The 26,876-nt window shown below is 44.0% G+C and overlaps 2 protein-coding genes across 6 annotated transcripts in view; one reads left to right on the top strand and one right to left on the bottom strand.

Moving 5' to 3' along the window:
• Positions 1–5,522: 5,522 nt before the first annotated feature.
• Positions 5,523–9,545, bottom strand: skida1 (SKI/DACH domain containing 1). Its single transcript, XM_046370851.1, has one exon. The coding sequence runs from the start codon at positions 9,166–9,168 to the stop codon at positions 6,664–6,666; it is 2,505 nt and encodes an 834-aa protein (XP_046226807.1). The 5' UTR covers positions 9,169–9,545; the 3' UTR covers positions 5,523–6,663.
• An 8,223-nt stretch (positions 9,546–17,768) lies between these two features.
• Positions 17,769–26,876, top strand: part of mllt10 (MLLT10 histone lysine methyltransferase DOT1L cofactor) — a 41,311-nt gene continuing 32,203 nt past the window's right edge. For 3 of the 5 annotated variants that reach the window (XM_046370850.1, XM_046370849.1, XM_046370848.1), the window contains exons 1-5: positions 17,782–18,151; positions 20,737–20,816; positions 23,970–24,024; positions 26,206–26,315; positions 26,451–26,554. In XM_046370850.1, the coding sequence (XP_046226806.1) occupies positions 17,989–18,151; positions 20,737–20,816; positions 23,970–24,024; positions 26,206–26,315; positions 26,451–26,554 (512 nt within the window). In that variant the 5' untranslated portion in view covers positions 17,782–17,988. Of the gene's footprint in view, positions 18,152–20,736; positions 20,817–23,969; positions 24,025–26,205; positions 26,316–26,450; positions 26,555–26,876 lie in introns of all 5 variants that reach the window. The other 2 variants (XM_046370847.1, XM_046370846.1) reach the window with 2 other exon arrangements.

Below are 26,876 nucleotides of genomic sequence, written 5' to 3'. Positions count from 1 at the left end.
CACACACACAGCGGGCTCGTCGATCAGCGATTGACTTGTATGTTGAAAGTTGTTCGCGTCTCTGCGCGCTGCTGTCAGCGTGAGGCTGCATCTGGCTCTCTCCTGTCCGCGCAAAAGCCTTTACAAATGGAGTTGAGCTCCATGACCGAGCAGAAGCCCTCTGGTGCTGGTTTTCCCCTTCCCCTTCCTCCTCCTCCTCCTCTTCCTCCCCCCATACGGTCCCCTCTGGCCAGGGAAATCCACCAGACATCAGCTCTCTGAGCTCCTCACGTTCTTTTAAACGGGTTTTCAGTGCAGTTTGGGGTCAGTTTTTAACTCGAGAGCATTAAATTTAATTTACACGTGCAGGCTGGAAAATATGGAGCAACATGTGTTTTCTTCTGTAGATAATATTATTATTCTTTAATAATTATAATAATAAGAAGAACAAGAATAATAAGAATAAATTAGTGGCAAGTCATTAAAGTTTTATTAATTAATACAACAAATACATTTTAGTTTTATCCCATTTTAATATTTTAAAAGCTGGATGCCTCAGTGTCACCGTTCAACCCTCAGTCGTTTTTAATTTAATCCTAATTTTAAATCGCAGTGAGGACCTCACGAGTGTCTCCCTCAGCGCTGTGAGGGTCAAAGTGGGGCTGATTTTCAGCAGGACGCGCAGCAGCCGCGTTGCTCCCGGGACGTGCGCACACAGGCCGCCGTCCCTCCTTCTGACGCCGCGTGTGTGCAGGGGGAAGCCGGCTGAAGCCCGGCACAGGCAGCGCTGTTTCCCCGCCGTCCGCTCCCGCACGCTGAGACGCGCTCGAGCTGTGGACGGACACGAGCTAACGTGACTTTAGCGGAAATGTTCGGGCATTTGTTAGTTATTACAGAGTCCAGATTGCCACATGAAGACGACCCGATTTAAAATCTTTTATTTGTGTGTTTTTGTCACTGCGTCCTCAACTTACGGCTTCGTGATTATTTTTAAAATTATAAAATCACGAGCGTGTGACCTTTGCACTACTTATTTTTTAATTCACGGAGAGCTCGGAGTTTTGGTCACATTGATTGATTGCCGGTCAAAATGTGAAGAAATAACACGTGACTGGAAATTGAGAAGTTTGGGTGTCTTTTGTTAGAAGGTTACAGCCGCGTGTGAGTGTGTGTGTGTGTGTGTGTGTGTGTGTGTAGCTCTCGATATCTGTCGCTTTAAAATCTGTTTAAAGACTTTGTGCACCTACACAGCTGCTGAAGCGTGACGGTGCTTAGTCCAGACTATAACTCATTTCCTCAAAAAGGTCAAAACATGAATATCAAGAAAAATACGGGAGCGAAACGACGAGTTTTTCCTTTAAAACTGTGCTCTTAAAGCACCGTGTTTCTCTTCGTGTTTCCGTGTTTCGTCTTGCGTAAGTTCACGTTAAAGAGGAAAGAGCGCACGGGTCACACGGAGGAGCCATCGGCTTACAGAGGCTGAGACTTGTGTGGATGTGGAAAGTTTGCTTTACACCTTAAACAGAAGAATTCATGAAATTAATGCTGCTTTGCTGACATCTCAAAGCCTTTCTGTGCACACACAAGCCCAAACTTTATGATAAGTCGTGGATGACGTGCTGTGCGTGCATTGTTCCAGTACCAACGCTGTCCGTTTGCAGCCCCAGATAAATAATTTATCTGAATTATTTTGATTAAATAGCTTGAACTTTTCCTTGTTTCTTGATGAACAAGTGAGCTTATTTTCTTTTTTTGTTGTTGTTGTCGGTTGTTATTACACCTTCTGCTGCTGCAGCTGCTTTCTGGCTCTGGGAAAGCAAAAAGATTGCGCCTGCAACCTGCAGGTTTCACCGAACATGCAGCGAGGCTTCACTGCTGAGTTTGGGTGCTATTTTGTCATGCAGAGCAGTTTCGTGGGCTCTTCTGCTCCCTGAGACTCACAAATGTATTCACACACGCAGAAAGAGCAGGGGGAAGAAAGAGAGGGAGCATTGACAGAAAAAAGGGGGTATGGCTGAGTAATCGTTGATGCATCTAAAGCCTGCTCCAACACAAACAAATCTTTTGCAAATGATTCCCAAGCGGCTCTCAAACGGCAACGGCACCGTTTTGTTTATAGATCTTTTACACCAAAATATTATGAGCTTGTGAGCGACCTTGTGTGAAGAGGCGAGTGACAGACAAATGCTTTACAGCTGAGGGATTCAACATTAAAACGTCCTGACAGCTTTTATCGGTCTCCGTGTATTTAATTGTCTCAAAGATCAATGCAAAGTGCTGACCCCGACGCGACATGCGTCCGTCAGCATTACGCACAACTTCGTTTCCCAAACATGCAGTCAGCGTCAAATATAATTTTAGGTGAGCTCTTTAGAAAACGTGATATTTTCTTGTTTTTAAATTATAGCCAAGTTGTGCGTAAGGCTTGTTTTATTCTTTTTTCCCCCCACGTATTCTTTTTATTGTTATTCTATAGAGGTTACAGTCTGCTGGTTCCCAATCCGCGCTGGAATTTCACCCTGAACGGCCAGCAGCAGCAGCAGCAGCAGCAGTAGTGTAAAGGCTTGTCTCTGCTCCCCGTATGGCCCCTCCAGGCTCCAGCAGCAGCAGCAGCAGCAGCCGTGCCGGGGCCAGACAGACTCCCAGCCCCGGCTCCCCTTATCAACCTCGGGGCTTAGGGCCGGACCATACCGCAGAGTCCCATTAATCAGGGAAACATCACGTCAAACATTCTGAGCGAAGGGCAAGTCTGGTCAAAGCTTCTTAGAAAAGTTGCAAGCTCCTGCGCTGCACACGATATTGTTAAAGCGGAACAGCCTTTGGGTTGAGTTTAGCCGCGTTCCCGTGAGTCCATACAGCATGTGCACGGTAGCTACATATGGCTGTGAATTGTTAGCTTTTTTTATTGTATTTCAGCCCATGTGGTATCACTAAACTCGGGATTTTGGCCTTTTTTTATATTCTGGCCTTTAGCCGTGGTTTTGCTACAGGACTAATACTTACACTACTTTATGTTTGAGGAGGGGAATTGTGATCTTTTCTGGCCATTTCTGCACACAAGCTCCCTGCAAACACACGCAGTTGTTCACCGTCCCTGCAGGAGTGTTTCTAAGGCCAGCTTGCTGAGGTTTCTGTGTGCTTCGTGTGTTAAAGCCAGTAGGCTCGCACCACCTCATGTGCAGTGGTTGAAAATGCTGCATGCGTAAATGTCTGCGGTTTGCCTCTTGTTATTATTGCAGACTCCGCAGGCCTACCGCGTCCTCCGTCACACGCCCCTTAAATACACCGGGGAAGGGATTCCCTCAAAGACTTGAGCCGAACCGAGGATACCGCGCAGCCATCTTTGAGGGATATTCACAATCACTCATCTATTGTTAGTTTAAACTGCACACGATGTAGATAAGCGTTAGTGTAGAGCTATTTGGGCTCTATTTAATTTCAAATTTGACACCTCTATGCCTCAGGACAAAATCCTTATCTGCTGTTTAACTGAAGACTGGATATGTTTAATTTCCCCTAAACGCCTTTAAACATTTATGATATTAACCCTACTACAGAGTAAATTGAAAGACTGGGGACATTTAATTACAAAGCAGTGCAAGATACAGTCTATCAAATGTGAGGAGCAGCTGTGTTTACAAAATAAAGTCTATTTTAAAAAGTTTAAAAATCACATTTTTTTGTTTTGATAACCTTCTCTAAAGTCAAATCCCAGACCAGTTTCTCCAGCATTAAATCTGTTTAATCCCCTCCAAGACAACACGTGATTGTCTAACTGAAAAGAATGAGAAAGAGTCTGATAATTACACTCAGTCGCTTTAATGAACGCTTCATAATTAAAAAAAAAAAAAGAAAGGGAAAGTGCTTCAGAAATCCGCCGTTCAAGTTTCCTTTTCGAGTGCAGTTGTCCTATATATAACCTATTCACAACAAAAAAAATTAATATACAAGAAACCCCAGAAAATTCACAAAAATAAATATTCAGTTTCGTATAAACACCCAGTGACTTCAAATTCCACGTCAAAAACCTGACCTCAAGTATTGTATCAAAAAAGCGAAGTAAATGAGTGGATGAGGAGAGCAGGGAAGTGGGGAAGAAGAGGAAGGAGAGAGAGAGTGCACGCAGCCTCTAGCTGCTGCACGATGCAATTGTTTACATTGATAGCGTCACTGTCAGAGAGCTATTTGTCTTAACGGTGGAAAGGCCCTCCCAACAGGCCATTACCACCATCTCCGTCCCTCAGCCGCGCATTGAGAGCGCTGCGTGAGAATAGGCTGGTGAGTCAGGGGGGCAGACCCGCACTGCTGCGGGCGCAGGCTATTCCTCTCCGTCCTATGCGGTGCAGCCTATGCTTTTGACATGCGGATTAAAGGTTGAAAGCTTCGCTCTTGCAACACAGCGACACCCCCACACACACCTCCCCTCTCTCTCCCTCTCTCTCTCTCCCTCAAACCCTGTGCAGCCCCCTCCGTTTTACTGCAAGCCTGCTCATATGCCAGCTTGTGTCATGGCTTCAAAAATAGCCAGTTTACAGGCTGAGAAAATAAGTTCAAGTTTAAATTGTCGCTCCCAGCCTGAGGAATAAGGCCCACGGTGAGTTCGGGTTGCGGAGTGGCGCTTTAATAACAACACCATATGTATCCACGCTGATTTAGGCAGAGTGAAACTCACTTTTTGTACATTTTTTTTACAATCACCCATTAAATAGTTTCTACAATCCTCTGAATGAATGCACCCTTTGCTGGGCTTGTGAGGGAGCTGACATCATTCACGGGCTTTGGGTTTGTTGTGATCTGGCTCGCCATAAGCTGGGCCTCTCTTTGTCGCGGACAGAAAAAAGCTTGCCAATTAGCAGAGAGCGTCCTGCACTGCCATTAAAAAAAAGTCCCATCGACACGTTTATTTTAAAGTACCCACATGTAGGTGCAGCTTCCACCTCTTGAATTAGTTTTTTTTTTTAAAAGTGTGTACACGGGATAAGCTGGAATATCAGTGAATTTAGGCTCAAAATAGAACAGGTATGTGTTACATTCACTGAGCGGCCATATTCAAAAGCCTACAGTAAAGATGGTGAGATGGAGACAAATAAAAAAAGAAAACATTTAAAACCTGATTGTATTTTGGTGGTGTCTCAACACAAATACAGCCAATGACACAGGAAATAATTGGCGCCCCCCCTCCCCACACACACATGGCTTTCCTGAAAATAGCCTGACCTCTAACTAAAGGGGGGGGGTTGATTAGAAACTCACATCAGGTCAATCGTCCATATTCAAACAGCTGTCAAACGCAGTTAGGCCTTTGTGTCTACGCATCCAAATCAAACTCATGTTTAGATATTTTTTCTCTATCAGCATCTCTCAGACATCATTTCACAGGCTCGCTCAGAAAACCCTAAAGCTGAAACAAGACCCCCAACAGTATCAAAGTGCAATGCATTTAAGCCCATCTCTTGTGCTTGGCCGCATTGTTTCTGAGTACCCAGAGCCAGAAGGTGTTTCACGCTGTTTTGGTGCTGCCCCCCCTTCCCCTCCTCCTCCTCGCCTCTGTGACTCCTGAATCACATCCCACCCATTAGCAATTCTTGGACGTTGTTATTCTCTCTGTCATTTACATTTATTGTGTGGTGTTCTAAACGCAAATACAGTCCACAAATAATATGGTCTGCGGAGGAAACTGGTCGCCATGTGGACCAGGAGTGGGACGTTTAACGCGAGTCTATCCTGGGACCTAATGTGTCCTGAAGGTCTGAGCCTTATTTTTATTTTTTTTTCTTTTGATTGTCTGTACATAAGGCCTGTGTTGTGTCCGGGCCCTGCGTCCTGTGCACACTCACACGTTTGCAAACCAGGAAATACTTCGCAGAAATAAAAACAAGACTGAAAACCAGATCACAAGGACTCTCGGGGAAAAAAATCCCACAACCACCAGAAATAAATTCGTGTCAAATCTAATAAGGGCTCCACCGTGAGTATGTAGCTATAGATAGACATTAATAAGCCATTTTCTTTTTTAACAATTCTCTCAACACTTGGACACATGGGCGACGGTGGCCGAGCTGGTCAGCATAACAGAAAGAAAACACAGCTTTTTTATATAAAATATACACCAAGTGGCACAGAATGGCAAACCCTGAATTTTTTTCTTTCTTTTTTGTGATTTACAAAGTCAAACTTTCTCCCAGATTAACAGTCATCTCAAGGAATGCTATGGGGTTTTATTCCCCCCTTTTCCTCCTTCAGACAAAGCACAAACCACTGAAACCCTGGCACCATACAATCCAACAGGTCGAGCATAGAAACACGAAGAAGAAATAATAATCAGAACACAAGTCAAGTAAACACCATAATGAGAAACCTCACATATTGCTTAGGATTGATAGCTTATTTAAAACAAGTTTTTAAGCATAAATCCAAGAGCGGTGTCTCACAGTCCTGTGGGCGTTTTCGGAGGCTCCAAAGGGGGACCTTGTGGGATCTCCGCGATCAAACTTCAAAACAAAGCGGAATGTAAACCCATTCACTGAAAAAAGGAAAGAAAACAATAATGATAATAATAATTAAAAAAACACCGATGAAGTTGCGAGCAATTTAGTGAGCTCACGTTAAGACTGCGATTAGGTTGGAGATGGACACGCTGGGCGCTTTTGTTTTTTGGGTTTTTTTTTCCTTTTAAAAACCAGCTCAGTATTTCCTTGTTCTCTGAGCGTGTGGGGGAGGGAGAATCTGACCGCCTGGCTGCCACTTCCACACGGGATGGGACGGAGGCGGAGGCCCGGGCCCCCTCAGGGAGTTCAGGGAGTAAGCAGGGCACAAATCTCCGTCGCTGCCAACAACCAGCGACGGCGGTGATGGGAAATTTGCCATCAGGCTGAAAGGCATTTTTGCAGGCGATGCTACGGTGCTTGCATTGCTGCGTTTGCGTCTGCTCGGTAAATCCTCTGTGGATACCTCCTCGCAGCCCACGGGACGAGATGAAGAGGCAGAGGAGGTGGAGGAGGAGGAGGAGGAAGAGGCAGCCTTGTTGGCCCTGGGTACGTTTTGTTTTGTTTGCGCCCTGGAAGCTCGGGATTTCTTATTCCCGAGCACTGGAGCCCTGCAGTTTTTGTTCCTGTGCTCCCCCTCATCGATGCCAGGGGTGTCCTGGCTGCTCCAGCATTCCTGGGGACCACAGGGGGACGTGGGGCCCACATCAGGGCTCTTCTCTGTGGCTTTAATCCCGCTGCTGAAAAAGTCCCCCTGTTTGACGGCTCCACTTGGATACTGGCCACCGTTGCTCTCTGCCTTATCTCCTTTACATTTGACTACAGTGGTCTGGCTCTGGTATTCATATTCATCACAGCTTTCCTCCACTTTAACTTTCACATTGTGGAGGTAGAAGGGTGGAGTCTTGGCTGCCCAGCCGCTGTCCGAGTGGGGGGCGGCGGTCACAGAGGACTCCTCCGCCTCGGTCTTTATTTTTTTCAGTGGAGTGGGCAGTTTAAGGCTGGTGGCTTTCGTCTCCCTTTTGTCAGTACATTTGTGGAGCTTGTCCTGGTCACACTGAGCGCTCAGTCCCGGGGGACACTTGGTGGGATGCCCCGGTGTCCTGCGTGAGGGGTGAAAGGCCTTATTCCGGTTGGGTCCCGGTGAATAAGAGGCCAGTTTGTCCACGGGGTCATTCCTGCTTGGATCACCCTCAAACGCCTTTTCCCTTTTAGACTCCGTGAAAAAGCTCTCCCCGACAACAGCTGGGTTAAATTTTGGTATCTGTAAGGGTCCCGAACCCTTTCTGGTTTCACTGCATATAAATTCACATTTCTGGCGCGTCTCCTGTCTCCTGTCCTCAGTCTGAGAAGTAGCAACATGGCCCAGTGTCCTGTGCTGCTTCTCTTGTTGCTGCTGGTTGTTGTAGTGAAACGTGGGCTGCAGGACCAAAGGTGCTTTACTGGTGTTGAGAGTTTTGGTGATAGAACCGACCCGGGCCCGCCTGAACCGGATGCTCTGGACCGAAACACGGCTAGAAACGGAGCTTGAGTCGGACTGAGAGGAGCTCTCCTCCTCGTCTGTGCTGACCTCTGAACTCTCTGACTGCGTGTCATCTTCGTCCTCGCCCTCCTCTTCCTCCTCCGAGCTCCCGGAGTTGCTGGTGGTGGAGAATCCGGAGCCAAAGTCCGAGTCGGGGTACGCCCGGTCCGAGTAGGTGCTGGACTCGGTGTCGCTGCTGTAACTCTCCGGGAAATTCGGCTCGTGGTGATGATGTTGATGATGTTGGTGGTGGTGATGATGATGATGGTGAGGTCTGGGGTCAAGATAAAAATCCGGACCGAGGTGGAAAGCACCAAAAGAGGTCCGGTGACTGCCGGGTGTTTTGGGTTGTACGAGCAGCACCGGTGGTACATGGTGGTGCGCGTGTCTGCTCCTACTCCACGAGTGCCTCGCGCTGTCTCTGCCGCCGCCCCCCTCGCGCCTCCTCTTCCTTTTGTGAAGTAGGTCGCCGGCTGAGCGCGAGAGCCTGGACTGAGCAGCTATGGCGGACTGAAGCACCACCGGCTGCCGGCTCACCGCGCTCCGGAAAAACGAGTGCCTTTGGCTCAAAGTAACACGGTTCCCTGTTATTTTAGCTGTTTCATAGTTTTTAAAGTGTTTGTGACTGGACTTGGTCGCCGAACGGTATTCCCGTCCGTGGGTTTTGTGGTAAAATTGAGGTAGTTTGGAGTCGGTAAGGCAAGGAGTCAGCTCTCTCCTCCTGCTCGTTTTGTTGTGAAGGGTGAGAGTCTCCGGGACACCGTGCAAACTAAACCAAACTTTTTCCTTCCACAGTTCGGCGTCCGCACGCAGGAGACCCTGGGACGCGTCCTCATCCCCGGGGGAACACACCGCTTTCGCTTTCCTTTTGTTGGACTTCAACACCCGCTCCGTCTTGCAGGAGAAATACAGAGCCTCCACGTCCTCCCGCGATATGAGAGTGCATTTAGCGGCATGGAAAGCTATAGAGTTTATTGCTTTGAGCTTCCGCAGCTCCTCCAGGTCGCAGTGGTGCTTCTTCACCTTCAGGTGATCCATGCGCTTGTGCACCGTGGTCCGCGGGATGTTCTTCAGCAGGTCGGTGAAGACCTGAGACAAAGCAAACATTTGCTTGCCTTTGATGAGCAGGTATCCAAGTCTCACCCCTTGCATTTCCTCAAAGCCACACTCCAGGTCTCCCATGTTTTATGTATCCTCTCCAATATATTAATCCATGTAGTCACTCTCAGTATATTGTGAATTTACCAGTAAATGGCATGGGGTCGTGAGCTCACGGCATCCTGCTCATGCCTTTAATCCATCCACACTGCTGCTGCTGCGTCATGAAAATGCAAACTTTGACATGCGGAGTTAAATGGAGCTGCCGGTGTCTAATAGGTTGAATGAGCCGACAGCATCCACTCGTCGCCTCTTGCCCGGGTCCGGCATGGTGGAGGAATGCGGCGGATGCGTCCACCAAGCCGGGGCTGCTGCTACCTGCCTCTGCCGGCTCCACTCCCCTCTGGACGGCAGCAGGACGAGGGGTAGGTGTACACCACTGCCTTAGCCAGAGGGATAAAATAGCGAGAAGAGAGAGGGAGGGAAAGAGGGAGGGAGAGGGAGTTGTGAGGATGGAGGGGAGGGAGAAAGAGAGAGAGAGAGAGAGAGTCGGAGACAGAGAGAAACAGAATAAGAGCTAAAATGCAGCTGCTATTCTGGCTGCTGGTTGAGCCACAAATAAAATGACAGGGAGGGGAGGTGCGCCAGTCTGGAGACACCTTCATCAATTAATGCCCTCGAAGTCGACGCTCATTGGACGCCGCTGACAGGTGATGCAATAAAAATGGATATTCCATCCACACCCCCTCCCACACCCCACCATTACAATAGTTTGCAATTGTGCCCACAGACTCCGGGGCTTGAGTAAATAATGCAGTTATGACAAGTTCATATTTCAATAGCTGAAAAAAGAGCTGCTGAAAATTTCGCCCAGGTCACAGTGCGCGAACAGCCAGGTTAGGTAGCCTGAGCCTGCCAAGTGTCACGATAAGACTGGAATGTATTGTGCTTTTCCCTTTCGGTCCACATAAAAACGCATGCGGTAGTTTGTCCTATATGGAATCGATTGTGTGCTGGTAAAATGACTCCACACTCCGGCTATTTCAGACGGTTTGATGTGTGTTAACGCAGCGCAGCTTAAACAAAGACTTTTTTTTACACTTGAAAGGCTGCTTTTCAGCGTTCAGGCTGCTGCTGCTGCCCTGACCAAGGCTCAACTCATCTGCTATTGTTGGCTCTGGCTTCTCCTACATATGATTTTTTTCCCTTGTGGTTGACTATAAGATGATCTACTTGTCCTATAATATTTGTTCAGACTGCGTAGGCCTAAAATAATTTTTTTCTGGCTGTATCTTAATAAGTCCAACGGGTTTTCCAATGTGTTTTTAATAAGCTACCTTTTCCCTGCACCTCGTGTGTGTGTGTGTGTGTCTGTGTTTGCGACACGTGCTGTAATCTGGCTCCGTTAATGTGGGGTTATTTAAGAATGCAATTGTTGTAGCTCGAGTTAAAAAAAATGTACACAGGCCGTCAAACTTTAGAAACGATATTCCTCCGAATTTACTCTAAACCGGCAGCTCTGTGTTTCACTGGGCTGTGACCGGACAGACTGAAACTGCACAGTCAGGGTTGCTTTTCCCACCAAATTCTCCAGACTCTGCAGGTTAAAGCCACTTAAATGTTTTCATTAAGATCCCCCCAGTTAAAAACATTTTAACAGGACATTCGAGCAGCAATTATAGATTATGTCAAACATGTTGCAACAATAGAAACGTTGACTGGTATCTTAATAATATTTATTATCAACAAGTAGCCTTTTTATAACAGGGGGAACAGGAACGTAGCCTGCTATGGGATTATTGAACATAACGTAGTCACATACTGGGCTGTTTTATTTCCAGGAATTCTTTTTGTGTCTGGTGCACGCACTTTGTACACATTTTGCCTGTGCGCATGTGCGTGTTGCACGTGCACACCGGAAACGTACACACGCACACACACACACGTCACTATGACTTTTCACGGAGCATGCACACGAGCATATGCGCATTGCGAACGCAGGCACGCACACACCACAAAGACGGACGCACAATCTGAAAGACGCACGCGCGCTCACGCACGCACGCACACACACACACACACACACATACACCCAGATGCACAGAAAGCCGAGGCTGAAATCACCGCCCACCACGCTGTCTAAATAACGTGACTGTGCGGTATATTCTGTAGGCTAATTGTTTGAATTGCGGTGGGCCTAGAAGGTTGTTTGGACTGTTGGCTGTTGTGTCTCAGCTCGGACGCACATTTCGTCGGTGTTCCTTGCGATATGTGCGCAATGGGGGCCAAACTCAAGACCGGGCATGCTCATCCCCGCGATGTTAAGCCTGTTTACTTGTTTACAGACCATTCACTGTATGCTAAATATCACTGACGTTACCTCGGTGTTACATCAAACAGCGTGTCATATATGTGGGCGTTTTAATTGTTGTTCCTTGTTAAACCTCTGAATACGACTGGATCAGGTCCACGCAGTCCACACAGTGCCGGACTGCAGAGCGTAATCCCTAACGCGATGGTGATGGATAAGTTCGTGCATATTTACGAAGCACGTATTTGAAGGATTGAGGTCATCGTGTTGCACTTTGAATGTCACCCTGTTAAAGGGGACCATGCGTTGTTGACCAAAAATATATTTATTGTGCTTGTCATTTAGGAATTTACATTACGGTGGTTGTGCTTACTGTGGCATAGAATCGTAGAGATAATAAAATGAAAGTTGAATGACTGCAGCTTCTGGTACAAAAATCTATTTAAGGAGTGCAGAAGGTTTTTATGCACCACGTTCATTACTTTTGGATATTCGGCTCAGGGCTGCAGTTGAAACACACCCTGAGATATCAGTGGTGTGTGTGTGTTGGTGCGCTTCTTTGTAGCTATCAGTGAATATTTCCCTTACAGGCCGTTCAGTCCCTTCACAATCAGTTAACTCTATGGGTCATCTGACTTGCATTGCGGTCACACAATCAGCAGCACGTTGAGCCCTTCTCGCTCGGGCTGCAGCCAGACTCTTCTGTCCACGTGCTGATTCTGTATGACAGTATCAATACGCGGGGCGTGCGGAGTTTCACGGATGCAGCGGAGTGAAGTGAGAGGAGGGGCAGCTCGTTGAGGTCCAGGTTCCCGGGGGAATAAGTGAGATCCCAGAGCCACGGTGCACCGTGCCTGGCGAGGGAGATGCTGAGAGGGGCAGACAGTCGAGGCTCGTTTCATCTCACGTCCTCATCACTGCACGTCCTGATCTTCTTGTTTTTCACAGATCGCATACAAATAGTCGAGAGCTCTCACTTGAATGTAGACGATTTACACCACTGAAAACAAACGATTTCTCCCTCACTGACCCGAATTTGGTTCCCACATCCAAACTGACCACCGTCAAGCACGCAGTATTCGCTCCTTAAGTACGCGTGGATGTGTGACTGTTTATCCTCTAAAACTTTAATATTATATAAAATATTTCTCATAATTATTAATTAAGGAATTGGACCACTTAATGTACAGTCTTAAACCACACACACACGTTTAATATTACAGGGGCAAATAACAAACTGTTCATGAGATCTGTTCTTCTGAAATTGTTATTATTATTAACATTAATAACACTACATTATTAACATTAATTAATAATATTAATTTTATAACATATCAGGTTGAATTTGATAAATCATCTGTCTGTCAAGTTTATGGTACATCGGTGCTGTGTGTGTGTGTGTGTGTGCGTAAGCTCTTATATCCCAAGGTCGGATGTCAGGGCCATTTAAAACAACAATGACACAATTATGGAATAAAAACAAATGTGTGTATTTATATATATGCATATTCGAGTATTTCCAATTAAGACCAGAGACTTTTTGTTATGCAGATTTGTGATGCACCAGATGCCACAGGGCTCTTATTCCCCTCCTGCGCCTGGATGTCGACCGGAGGGGAGGAGACCGAGTGGCCGGCAGAGAGACGGTGGAGGTCCGCACAGCAGTCCACTGTGTGCCGGTGCGACGGGCTGGGAAATGCTTCAGACGACCAAACCTGTGGCGCTGGGGAACCGACAAAAGTCAGATCTGTAGGAAGAACATTCATGATACATGCGAGTAGGCTAAGTGAAAGATTAATTTATTTTTAACGTAAAGTAGTCTGTAAATGGCGAATGTCCGCCTTGTAGACTCCTGACTGCTGTTTTTACCTACTTTTTTATTTTCCACTACTTCACTGTGAAAGATTGACTTAATGGGGGAGATAGGGGGATTACGGTAAAGACACGGCCCACACACACACACACACACACACACACACATACACACGACCAGTGCTCCACAGTTCTGCGCGGTGTAACCTACATTTTAACAGGAGTGAAATCGTTTGAGCCTTCAGTGCACCATTTATACGATAGAGTTCTAAATGGATGAATGTGATTTCAACTTAACAGGCTTGCAATATACAAATCAAGTCCACAGACTGCAAACAATCGGAATTGTGGAAACCAGTTTCCTGAACGAGGTTTATGTAACTGGTCCATCTGGTGGATTTCATACATTTTTTCGAGGCACACTGACCATAAAAATCTTGGTTACAGGCGACCTTCCAGAAGTCTTCCATTTTTCTGACACTCGTCGCCCCAAACGTGTTGCTCGTGCAGCCTCTTGTCATTTGTTTTGCATTGAGTTTTATGGAGACACTTGGTCAAGGAGGCGCAGGCACTTGTACGAGCATGGACTTTTTATGACACAAACCCACTGCCCCATGCCAAGACAATGAATTCCTCTCCACCCCCCAACCACCCCGAGAGAATGTGATTTTACATGCAATCCGAGCCTGAAGTGTGTGCGGACAGTGGTGGGGGGAGGGCTCTCTTCACCTTTCACCCCGCCGTGTTGGGACTATTTTTTTCCTGGGCCCCTGTGATAGTCGCCGACCAGAGAGGAGACTTTGGGTAAATACTGATGGCTCTGACTGTGGTGTAACCGGGAAAGACGCGCTCTGGAGCGTTGTGTTCATTGTGTTGCTCAAGTGATTTCAGTGTTCGCAGCTTCTTTTAGGACCTATTTCACGCTTTCTCTTAATCCAACTCAGCAGCAGAAAAACAGGGACATTTCTATTTGAATAGGTGATGATTATTAAAACAAAAAACGGTACAGTGATTGGATTTGATTGGAAGTCACAGTCTCTTTAATTCTCCAACACATCTTGTGAGAATAAAAATCATATGATAGAGATTTACCACACGCTGCCATAAACAATAAGAAATACATGCAGAATCAGCCCCAAGTATAAAGGTAGAGATTAAAAAGTATCCCTCATCTATAAAGTCTGGTATAGAGCCCACAATTACTGCCTAAATTAATATCAGGCTCCTTTAAATTTAATGATGCATTTAGTGGGGTTCCTGCAGGTGTATAATCTGAACTAAAACACACTGAATGTGCTGTGCTCATGCAGCAGATAGAAGGACTGAGGGGTGTGTATTGTGTGTGTTGATAACTCACTTTGAGACATGCTTTTCTGTTTAACTGGGCTTAGAGAATAACAGTTGGGCCAAATTTACATTGAAGGCATTGTGTAAGAAAGTGATAAAAAAAAATTCACACAACAAACAAAGAATGTTAGGCTGTTTATTTTCTTTAGTAAGGTCTACATGTCATAGATTCCATATGAAATAAAAACATTGACGAATTGATCTGAAAACAAGCACATGATGGAGTTTGAGAACACAATTGTTTCAAAATAAAAGTCCTGTGCTTAGCTGTCAGTAGTCATTTGTTGAAGCTTATGAGCTCAGTCTGTGAAAACATTCCTCGCTGACTGCTTTAGTTTTCTGTGGAGTTCCCCTGCAATGTACTCAGTCACTCACACATATTTGGGATGCAATGTTTCAGGACAAGACTGAAAGTTTATTATTGACGAGATGTTTCTATCAAACATTCCTTTCTCCTTGAGTCTTTCTGAGGATTTAGAAATATCAAAGAAAGGCATAAGCTTAAAAAGAGATGGAGCAAGGTCGATAAAGTGCAGTAACCAGAAGACAAAATAAATAAGCGGCATGCAGTTCAATAAGTCCAGTGTTTGTGGATACAATGCCTCGACACAATGCCATTTCAGATGCAGCTTTCATACAAGTCTGTGGGTGTGGGGGCTGCTTTTCCCAGTGTTGCCTTTCCTCCCTGTGAATTTTACATGTTCCCCATTCTGCACACACAACCACAAAACTTGACTCGGCCTACACAAACATGCCCAGAACCCCATCATGAGAGCTCTCTGACTTCTTAAATCTCGAGCGCTGTGAAATCACCTTCCTGACAATTAAACGTATGCATGAAAGCCAAGTTGTTTCTATACAGCTCTCTTAAACGCTTGCAAAATCAATGAAATGGGAAAAAACCACAATCGAAAAGCCTGCATTTTTCAAGGATGTTTTCTCGGTCTTTTGTTTATTTCTGCCCTCTCTCTCTGTACCAGGTCCACCTTTAATATACTGTGCAAGTGAAATAGGCTACCTACTGTGTGGAATATAAAGGCACAATTTTTGTAAACCCTGACAGAGTCGGTAGTCTATAACACATTTTCATTGTGTTCGATTTGAACTATTTCTCTATAAATGTCTTTTATGTGGCAAATGAATACACTTGAGACAAGACGGCTAATTATTTTGCCAGAAACAGTGGATTCAGAGATCCTAAAACAAACACCAACTTTATGACTTACGATGTGAACAACAAAGCTCTACCTAAGAGGACTGCCTGGTTATAATCGCAGAATATCTAAAATTGTATAAAAGCTCTGAGTGCTATATGTACTTTGAGGTCACTGATAGCGGATGGAAGCAGACAGTGTCGCTGCAATTTTCTGCCTCAGACACAGCTCTTCCCTGACAGCCTGAGGAACATTATACATGATTCGAGCAGACTTTGACTTAATCAAGTGCAAGTTGTAAAAATCATTTGCCATTTTCAGTGTTTCAGTAGCTATACGGGCCCCTCCACAACCGCTGCCCCCTCCTTTGCCTCCCTTTGTTCTCTCCAGCTCTAATAGGTTTTCCCCTGCCACACACAATTCACTTTTTTTCCCTTTTCCACAGCTCCCCATCCCTCCCACAGCCCCTTTTAGTGCAGTGCCCAGTGTCGACTGGAGCATTTGAGCAATTTGAAATTAAAGCAAACAATGGGCCGGCACTCCCAGGGACCTCTCGCTCACCATATTACACGGAGGACGCTCGTGTGCTCTTGCGCATTATTGGCAAGTCATTACGTTTCTCTGGAAACCAAGAGCGGGAGCTCGCTCAGAGGAATCGGTGATGCAAGAAGCAGCTGAGTGCTTGGAGTAGTGAGTGTGTGTGTGTGTGTGTGTGTGTGTGCGCGCGCGCTCTGGAGCATCCTTGGCAACAGCATGGGGATGCTGTCAAAACAAAACTGTATATTGACAGGTCTGACATGCAGCCTGATGTAGAATTCAACATATTTTCTGAAAGAAAAAGATGTGTTCATCTTTACAATGAAAAGGCCTGTACCTATTCTATTCTTAATCATAATGAAATGGCACAGTGAAAAACATAAAATATTCTAGCTACTGGAAAATAATAAGTTCTGATACAAGCTGTTGATTTGTCAACATGCCTAGTTATATCTAAACCCTCATTAAAATGCATTATTTATATATGGATAATGACTTTGTTCAAGCAAATCTCTTCACGTTTATCAAATCCTAGTTGTCATCGACATTAAAGTTATAAAAAAGTTGTTGTCATGTTTTTATCACGTAACTACCGTCATGTTTTGAATGATGCAATGAAACACCTACAAGCTTCACTTCAGTGGATTGTACAACTATAAATGACATCTGGAGAACACTGTGCATTAGAGCTTGAAAATTAATTGTTAAGCCAACAGCATAACATATCCAATCTGAAAACTGGCAGCAGTTCATAATTTATTACAACTGATATGTGTAACAAGGCCTGCAATCATTATCATTATATACATTTATGATTTTAGGTCTATTGATTTTTTAATTAATGAGTTAATTGTTTAGTCTATAAAATCAGCCCAATGCAGCGAGGGACCAAAATAATCATCCTTGTTAACAAAACAAATGGCGCGTAAAATTTCTCACAATCAAATAGGTCAAACTCAAGAACTGTTTGTATTTTGTTTTAAAATCACATATTGCATTAAACTGTTATGAAACGTGTTCTCAATCAATATTTAGTTGATTAACGAGGAAATCAGCAACGCACTTCAGGTTTAAATTTTGTAAAATTATCAAACATGATGTTCACATGTAATGTGAGCAACATTTCCTTTAAGCCTGGAAATGAAAATATTCACGCTTCTTCTCAATGTGCTTTATGCATCACAAACCTTAGCTGCTCAGCGCATCGAGAATCACACTTCTTGCTGTAAACAAAATTTTTACACACAGAGCCAGCACTTTTCTAAACAACATGCTTTTCACTGCCGCTGAACTCAGTAGGTCACTGTGAGTAAAACGTCACATCTCTGCCTACCTCCATGTTGTCACACTGTTGACAGTGAACCAAGTGAAGTGAGGGCTCTGTGCTACAAAGTTTCAAACCAGCTTGGCCATGTGGAACCAAAATGGAACGTTGTTCTCAGCTATCCAATCACATCCGTCTTTTACTTCCTGTCAGAGGGCACGCATATACGCGCCTTGCGTCATTACGCATTTCCTGTTCTCTGCAACCCCCCCCCCCATCTTCTTCACACCGTCGCGCCGTGAAGTGGATGTTTTGGTGAAAAAATACGCTGTCGAAAAGAGACGTAAACACGTTTAAAACATGACATTTCGACCGAGTGGGACCTAAAGCATTTTAGTCGAGGGGAAGAGGGGCGTCTTCAGCCACGGTTTCGCTGTATCTGTATATCTTATTCTTCCGCATGTCCGCTTTCTTCGTAGATGGTCTCCGGCGAGCGTTGTCTGGCGGTGGACGACGAGTTCTCGACGAATAATATGAAGGAGATGATCGGTGGTTGTTGTGTTTGCTCAGACGAGAGAGGCTGGGCGGAAAACCCGCTTGTCTACTGCGACGGACATGGCTGCAACGTCGCCGTGCATCAGGGTAAGCTGTGCAATTCAGTTTGGTTGAGAGTTAGCAGTTAGCTTGCACGCTAGTTAGCGTTGTCTTGCTGCAAGGTTATGGAGCGCTCCGTATGGAGCCGCCTCCTCCGCCTGCCCTGACCAAGGCCAAGCTGAGGTCAGGCGCAAGTCACGCAGCTGGGCAGCCCGCTGCTTTGGCTTGGAGGTTCATTTAGCCCTGTTTAATCCGCCATGGACCATAAGTTGACATCTGCTTTGTGAACTCAGTTCTGGCTGCAAGTCGTGCTAGTATTTTTTTTTTGCCCTGTCAAAGGCTAGTAAGTGGGTCATAGAGGAGAAATACTTAGACATTTTAAGTATATTCCAATTGGCTACAAAACAATGGCCCATACCTCATCAGAAATGCAGAGTGAATAAGACGTGTGTTTGGAATCCAATCCTTGGAACCGTTTAAGCACCAAAACAATGATTTCTGATAGCTTCATGTTAGCTTGTAGTATAGTGACAGCGATGTTGTGCTGCCAGACCAGGGCTCACATAAGCTGACTCAGAGGATGACGTACAGTGTTTACAAACTTAAGAGCTGGCCATGTGTCAGCAAGGCAAGCACAGTGGGAGCCTGGAAACTACATGAAATGCCAGCAACTATGAGTATGTGCAGTTTTCAGTGTATGTATAGCTTACACAGGTTTTGTTTGTAACAACTTGTTTGGGTTGTAAAATAGTCTTCACAGGAGCATGTCTAACAGCCAGCTAACAGTGTTTTACATACACGACAGCACGCACATTTCATCAAATATGAAAACCTTTTTGCAGGTTTTTCTTTGCTAGTGTAAAGTTGCTAAAAGCACTCATAGGTTGTATTCACAGCGATTGTATTATTATTTTTATCATTAGAGACACAGGTGTTCCAAATCACATAGTATTTAATATTTTGCTTTAAGTATGCTTCATTTTATCCTAGCTGCATTCTTTCAAGCTTTCTGTCCCTAGAAAATTCTGTATCCATTTTGATTAAGCACATTTTAATGTAGAGCTAGACAGGAATGTTGTTATTTCTGTATTGTAATACACTCACTATTAAACATACCCGATCAAGCATCATATTGCGTGTTTTTCTGTCCAAAATAAAAGTTCAGTTTTGAAGCGTCAATACAAAGTGTTATTAAAGACCGAAAGCTGCAATGGGCCATGAAATGTTTTGGATATCAGACTACAGATAAATCACTTACATCAAGACATGAACCCAAACATCCAGTCAGTTCCAAATGGTTGTCTGGTTAAATTTCTCTTTTCTGATAACTGACCATGGAAGACATTGTATATTTTATTTAATGTGTAATCCTTTACAGAGACACACACTTCAGGTTTGGTTGTAAGGACACACTGGCAATGTGGCTTGCCACATCTTCCTTCTCTAGTGGATAATTGGTAGTAGACAAGCTGAGCTGTATCTGTTCAGAATAGACAGGATTTTGTTTCAGATAAGCAACTTCAGTCAGTTATGTTGTGCGTTACCTTGTCCAAGTCTGCCACATAAAATTAACCAGCAACTTTTAAACATATGTGGTATTGTAACTGTACGTTGTTTCAGCGCTCCTCTGAGTCTTGGAGGAAAGCTTAAAATAACAACAAAGCATTCACATACTGTAAGTGGTGTGGATTAGCATGGCAACAAATAAAAAAGTGAAACCACTTGATCTGCCAGCCATAAAATTTGAAATGAATTACACAGTGTGTAATTCATTTTAAATGTCATGGGATATCCTAACCAACCGGTACTTGATGTTCTTCTTAAAGAAAAAAGAAATTTTTCTGTCTGTCAGTCTGGTCACACATTTCTTCATTTGAACTCGGTAACCTTTGAGTGTTTTGTTCTCAGAAATCTGGATTATAGCTGTTTATTTCATTGGATTATGGGCTCCAGTCAGATCAGAGATAATCTGAAAATGTGTAGAGGTAGGCTATTTAGAGTAGTGCTGCTGCATTAAGGGCCAGGCCGTCTGTACTGCAACTGAAGGTCTGAGTTGCATAAGCATCAGTGAACTCAAAGTGAAAGAATAAAGTGTGTTTTTGAAGCTGCAAATCATGTTGTAAATAAAAATGTGACTTCTACCTGTTATTCTCATGTCCTGTGGACTCCGGTGCTTTGACTGTTTTCATATCAGTGTCTGGAGAAGGTCAAGTAAAAACTGCGAAATGCGTGAATGCAGCCTCGGAATTTGTGATTAAATGTTAAGGCCAAACGATTATCACTGATGATGACGTGTTTTGATATTAACATTAATATATTATTAGTCGATATTAACCGTGATTCCAGCAAACTCTATCAGCTCTCAGTAGTGCGATATGAACACTCCAACAGTAGTGTGCTCAGCAGTTCAGCAGCGGATCAAAATGCGGCACAATTCTGCATTCAAACCACTTTAGGCACAAGTTTTCTGGCAGGTGTAAAACCAGCTTGAAGTGGTGATATTAACAAAGATGTTATCAAGTGTTGTTCAGTTTGGTTTGGTTTCATCATCACCATGCTTATGTTTTGTGTGGTGTTTTGCTGTGGTTGCAATGACTCACCTTTCTCCCATCCTCCCCCTTGTCTCTCTGCAGCCTGCTATGGCATCGTTCAGGTGCCCACTGGTCCTTGGTTCTGCAGAAAATGTGAATCTCAGGAGAGAGCAGCCCGCGTGGTAAGTCACACAATCCAAATTATCAATTTATCATTTATGAGTGACCTACTGGACTAACAGGACTGTCTGGCAAATATGGTGCACCTCATGCTAATCCTTACTATACTAATACTGCAAGAAAGTAGTGCCAGGTGATCTCTTGTATTATCTGTCTGTCCGTTCACAGGAGATGAAACAAACCAGATATTATAACTAAATGAATGCTGAAGACGCTGTAATAATTCAACACAATAGGCAGTCAATATCTTTAAAATGCCACTGGCAGCCCTTTTAACTGCCGGTCATTACCTTTCAAGAAAGCAGTGGAACAGCTGACGAGAACATTTCCTTGAGTTGGCACTTGTAATGTAAGTCGTGTGCTGTTTAGTTCAGCAAACTTTAATTCCCATCTGAAAATAATATGCAGCCACACTAAGGTTTGGGGCCTCTTTGTGCTTATTTAACACAACTGTTTGTTCATTATTTAAGATATAAAAAAGATGAAATCTTACAGTGTGATTATGGGGGTACATACTAAACAGTAAGTACTGGCATTTAGCCCAGTCCTTCTGTATGGCCTGCTGGCTGTAAGTGGTTTACCGCAGTGTAACAGTTCACATGTTTAGGAAGCTGACAGTTACAGTACAAAAAATTGGCTTCATTCGAGCCTTCCTTTGGTTTTTTTTGAAAACAAGGAACCTGAGAAGGAATCATATACTAAACCACACTATGTGTCATGGAGCGATAGTATAATTGTTGAAATTAATGAGACTTGAAGACTTGCTTGTGTTGTTTAGAGCAGTATGTCTCTCATTTCTTCTTAAATTACTGTACATCTTGACAGAAGCTGCAGTATTAAAAGCATAGTAACAAGAAGGAAAGAAAGTTTTTCACTGGATGAATGATTTAGTTGTCAGATGTTGCATCTTAAGCTATCAGAAAAACAAGCTGGGCTAACGTTGGTGGCAGCTCGGCTCACAGCCACTCCATGCTTGACATCCTCAGAGAAACACTGTTTTTTTAAAGTGAAACTGCTGAAGTCTGGACATTAATCCTTGCTGGTAAACACTATAAACTCAGTGTCAGGCTGGTGGAATGCTTTACTAAAATAACGTTAAATATTTCTGGAACGCTACATGTAAGAGACTTACTTTCTTGGACTCTGGTGTTTTTTTCAGAGATCTTGTAAAATAAACCATAATGATAAATTTAATGCTAAATGTCCTCTGCTAGAAGAAGAATTTATCAATTTTTCCATGTTGAAAACCACTGTTCAAGCTGTTGCTTGTTGTTAGCAATCTACTGACTGTCTCATCATCATCTCATCTTATCAGTTCCTAGCTGGCCACTATTTTAACCCAGCTGAATGTTGGATGCCGACAGGATTTTCTGTGAATGTGCCGTCTCTTCTGTGTTTTGGCCTGCCTGTCAGTCCACAGTCTGTATATTCTGTAGGTTACCGGTTACGGTCATATTTCACCAGATGGGTTTTAATCCTGATTTAAAAGCTCTATAACAGATTATCATAAATGCTGTTTGAGTGTTGCCTCCCATGTGGCACATCCTGGCTTTGCAAATATCAAGCAGTCTAGTCTGCATAGATGTATGAAAATGTTTCTGTCTGGGCAGGAACATGGTCATGGAAAGCAACAGTTGCTGCAGGACCTGTGGACTGACCCTCTCTCTGAATCATGTCACTTTGGGGTGAACTGAATAGGGCTAAAGAGCTTCCATATTAGGTGGTCTTTTTGTAAAACCTGGGGCAAAAGCCACAAAGTGGTATGGCTTGTTCAGTTTAAACTTAATATGACCTCCAAGAACTTCTGAGGAGCTGCCGAGATTTTGTCAGCGTGAGATTTACTTTCTTATCTGTTGTTGCAGGTGCTGCCTACTTGCTGTATTCATGTGTGCACACACAAGAATTAGGTTGTCCTGTACATTTTTCATTTACGTGTTAAGAAACGAGTTTGTCGAAATCGGACAATAACAAAGCCACTTTGGTACATTTCGGTGCTTTGAACGTTGTAAAGTTGTTGAGGAGTGGCCAAGTGTCTCCAGTTTATACATCAAAGACGGTGATTTAAGTGATAAACAGCCAGACTTTATTGTCTGTGAAGGAATCGGTGCCCAAATGTGTTTGTCCAGCATTCCAGACTTACAAATGCAAAATATGGGTTTGATGGTGATGCTTAAAGATAATGAAAATATGTTCTTGCAAATCTGTATAAACGGAGCAGGTAGTTATGCTTTCTGATTTCTGGTTGCCTTTCTGAACGGATTCACGACAATGGAAAATACATGTTAAGTGCTCAACTTCCTGCAACAAGCTGTTTTAATGGAGATGTAGAGTAAATGTCACTTTTAAATTTTAATATATTGATCTCTAATGTGCCAAAAAAAACACCCACCGCCTCCCCTGAATTGAGTGGTCTGAATCAAATTGACCTTTAGAGTAGATAATAATATTACACAATAAAGGTTTATTGGGTAACATTTCAAGTTTTATGAGGTGAAGTAACAAATCAGAGTTCATATTATCCAAAGCCATCATGTGTTAAGTTGAGACTGATTCTCAGTTGTGGGATATAAAGAAAGAATTAAATTGCACACACATTTTTTAAAAACAGAACAGAACTATAGTAAATAATACAGTTTAAGTAATAAGTTGTGCAGCTTGGAAGGTGGAGCAGGTTGTCCACTAATCAGAAGGTCACTGGTTTGATCACCAGACCCTGCAGCTCGGGGGAACATACTGAACCCCGAGTTGACTTTTTGATCTGTGTGTGTTTGTGAACTAATGGTGGAAGAAAAAGGTGTAGAAAGAATGAAAATAAAGATCACACACACACTTTGCTCTTTGTAACACTTAGTTGAGGCCTTAAGATGAGCAACAACGACTTATCTGTGAGCCGAGGAAGAGTTGAATTATCGGGCTCAGAGCAGCAGAAATACTCACATGAGGACTTGTATTTGTTGAAGCACGCACATTTGGAGAAAGAAACTACCTTAGGTGGCATAGCGAGGTGTTTTCCCGCAGAACTTCTAACTTCGTGGCCAACTCTGGGCCGCTTATCTCACATACTGGCATATTTGACACATTCCTGTGTTTACCTCAGGCTAAGTACATGAGGACACTGGTTGATTTCTGACCTAGTATTTGTTCTTTACCCACAGAGATGTGAGCTGTGTCCCCACAAAGATGGAGCCCTCAAGAGGACCGATAACGGAGGTAGAGCCAACCGCAGCTGCATACACACACACTCACAACATGTGTGGTGAATCTCTTGTGTATTTTGTCATTAATTGCGTGTCACAGGCAAGTTTAAGGGGGTGTGAGCTTGCTGGGAGAGTTATGTTGGTGTTTGTTGTGTGTGTGCTGCCTCTCTCTACCATCTTTGCCAGTCCATGTTTTATGAGTGTGTGTGTGTATGTTTATGAGGGGGCGGGCCAGGATGGGTATAGTGCATGGCCTGTGAGGAGTCTCCTCTTTGGGTTCACTGGGAGGTCAGCCTGGTGGAGACTGTAAATATTCTGTGTGTGTGTGTGTGTGTGTGTGTGTGTTTGAGTCAGTCAGCGAGAGAGGCACAGCTGTGGGATTGTGTCCAGGCCTGCAGGGAGGCATCAGGACAACACTAACACACACCGTTTTACTACTTTCTCTTTTATTTTACCCTTCCCATGACCCCTCTCTCCCTCTCTCTTTCCTCCCATTTTTCTCTCGCCATCTCTTTCCCCCACCGTCCGTTTCTCTGCTCTTGTCAGTTCCTCTTCACTTGTTGATCTGTGTGCTGTTATTTCAGGTGGGACAGTAATAAAGCAGAACTAAGGTATTAGTCTGAAATGGGTATTTGATCTGGCACCTTAACATGAGGCAGAGAAGCCAGAGACAAAAGAATAGAAGTAGAGCTGCTTGTCCTTTTTAGTTGTAGATGGAACAGGAGTTTAGCAATATCCTACAAAGTCGTGTTTGGAGCAAGGTTTCAAACTTCATCTGTTACACATATATTTAAGGTGTTCAGTGGAAGAATCAGCTTGTTTCTTATGCGTCAACACAGAGATATTAGATATGTGGCAAAGAGCTGGATACTCTCACTCTTCTTGATTTTACTGGTGTGGTTTCACTGTACAAGTGACCTGCCACAGTAATTACAAGACATTTTTTTACCTCATGTTGCTGTCATGTTGCTGTCACCACATTTTGTAGTGGTTTGCCACAGAAGCTCATAAAGTCATTATCAAGAACTGACTGCCTTTTGCTTCCTTTTTTTGTTTATTTGACATTATAACATCCTTCAGGTTTCTTATCAATATAATCAAAGCTCATTGGGTCAACTCTGATGACTTCTGGGAGTAAGGGATGTTCATAAAGGGATGCGTTGTTGGGTTTTTAAGGGCCAAGAGTGTGAATGCTTAGTTTGAGGAGGAAGGCTGTGCCACTTTTATAGTCCTGTTTTATAGGCCTCTTCCAGATTCTTGGAGGAACTTCAAAACAACAACATGCCCCCATTTCGCACCCGCCGCCTCCCCTCCGTCCCGCCCTCTGCCCTCCTCCCCTGTCCCATCTCACCAGGTCAAAGGCAGGTCAGGGGTTCAACTGTAAGTTTAAGCCTGTTTTTGTTTCCGCTATGGGGAAAAACAGACACCTCCAGCGTAGCAGGAGACTCCCACCTCCGTTTGACCTCCCATTGACCTCCTTCTGCTCCTCCTCAGCTCCCCGTCAATTCTGCTGCCACTCCACCATGGCCCACTGTCAGTCCACCGCCCCCCGTTTGTCTTCACTGACAAGCAGCTGTGTGTGTGTTTGGGCTCCATAAACGGCTACTTAGATTAACTACCAGTTTGCAAATTAAAATATTTACGAGGCCAGGTCACATTTAGGTTGTGTTTTGGTTCTCTTGGTTTGGATTATTATCCCTTACAGCCTTTTGGTCACACTGACAACAAAGCAATGATTGCCACAGTTTCTTGGTCTGACAAGGAGCTTCACTGAGTCTGAAGGCTTTATTTTATGTCTGCTAAGACCAAACACAAAAACAATGCAAAGCTGGATTTGCATGTAGTATAGAGACATCACATTTTTGTAGAGTCTGTGTTATGAGTTGGAACTCTAAGGAATGTGCAGAGAAGGGCTGTTTTTTGTTTTACACAGCTGATAAAATCCCGTAGGTGATCTATGGAGCGGTATTGTAAGGTTATCAGTCCTCTGGGCGTGCTGGGTTTTGCCACAACTTGCAACTAACAGATTGAAGAAGTCAATAACAAACATAAATTCTGCCAACTTTTATAGCTATTCAAGACCTTAGCAGATGTATTTGAAATCCTCATGCAAAGTGCGAAATGTTGCCACAAACTTCATTTATCTGTGATGTATGGGCATAGGCTGATAGTTGTTTTCTGTGTGTCTTTGCAGGCTGGGCCCATGTAGTCTGTGCCCTATATATACCTGAGGTGGAATTCGCCAACGTCTCAACTATGGAGCCCATAGTACTCCAGTCTGTGCCTCATGAGCGCTACAACAAGGTAACAGAATTAATCTCATTTAGACATGTCACAAAATCCCAGTTTATAATTACCGTACTGTGCGATTATGACCTCAGTCTGTTTTTCAATTAGTATGTTTCTCTTAACTGTGCGTGTGTGTCTGTGTGTGTATAGACATGTTACATCTGTGAGGACCAGGGCAGAGAGAGTAAAGCAGCCACTGGAGCCTGTATGACCTGCAACAAACATGGCTGCAGGCAGGCCTTCCATGTCACATGGTGAGACCCGCTCACATTGCATTAACCTAACAAAAACAAAGAAGTAAATTGTTTCACTCAAACTCAACTGTAGGCTTATACATGGAATATACTGTGAGTATTGTAGTAGTAGAACTTTGGATATTAAGTATGTATGTGTGTTTTATGTATTCCATTGGTTCCAGTCTAACTTTTTTCACATGTTCAGACTGTCGGCATGAGCTTTCACTTGAATTTTCTTTGCCCTTGTTTGTATTATGATACTTTTTGTGTTGCAATGTTACACACAAATGTTAAAATATTTTTTGCTTTTCACATGTCTTTAATTTCCTTTACACGACTC

Source organism: Scatophagus argus, chromosome 18 (assembly GCF_020382885.2).
Source record: "Scatophagus argus isolate fScaArg1 chromosome 18, fScaArg1.pri, whole genome shotgun sequence".
NCBI lineage: Eukaryota > Metazoa > Chordata > Actinopteri > Scatophagidae > Scatophagus > Scatophagus argus.
This window is presented reverse-complemented; position numbering and strand designations above follow the sequence as displayed.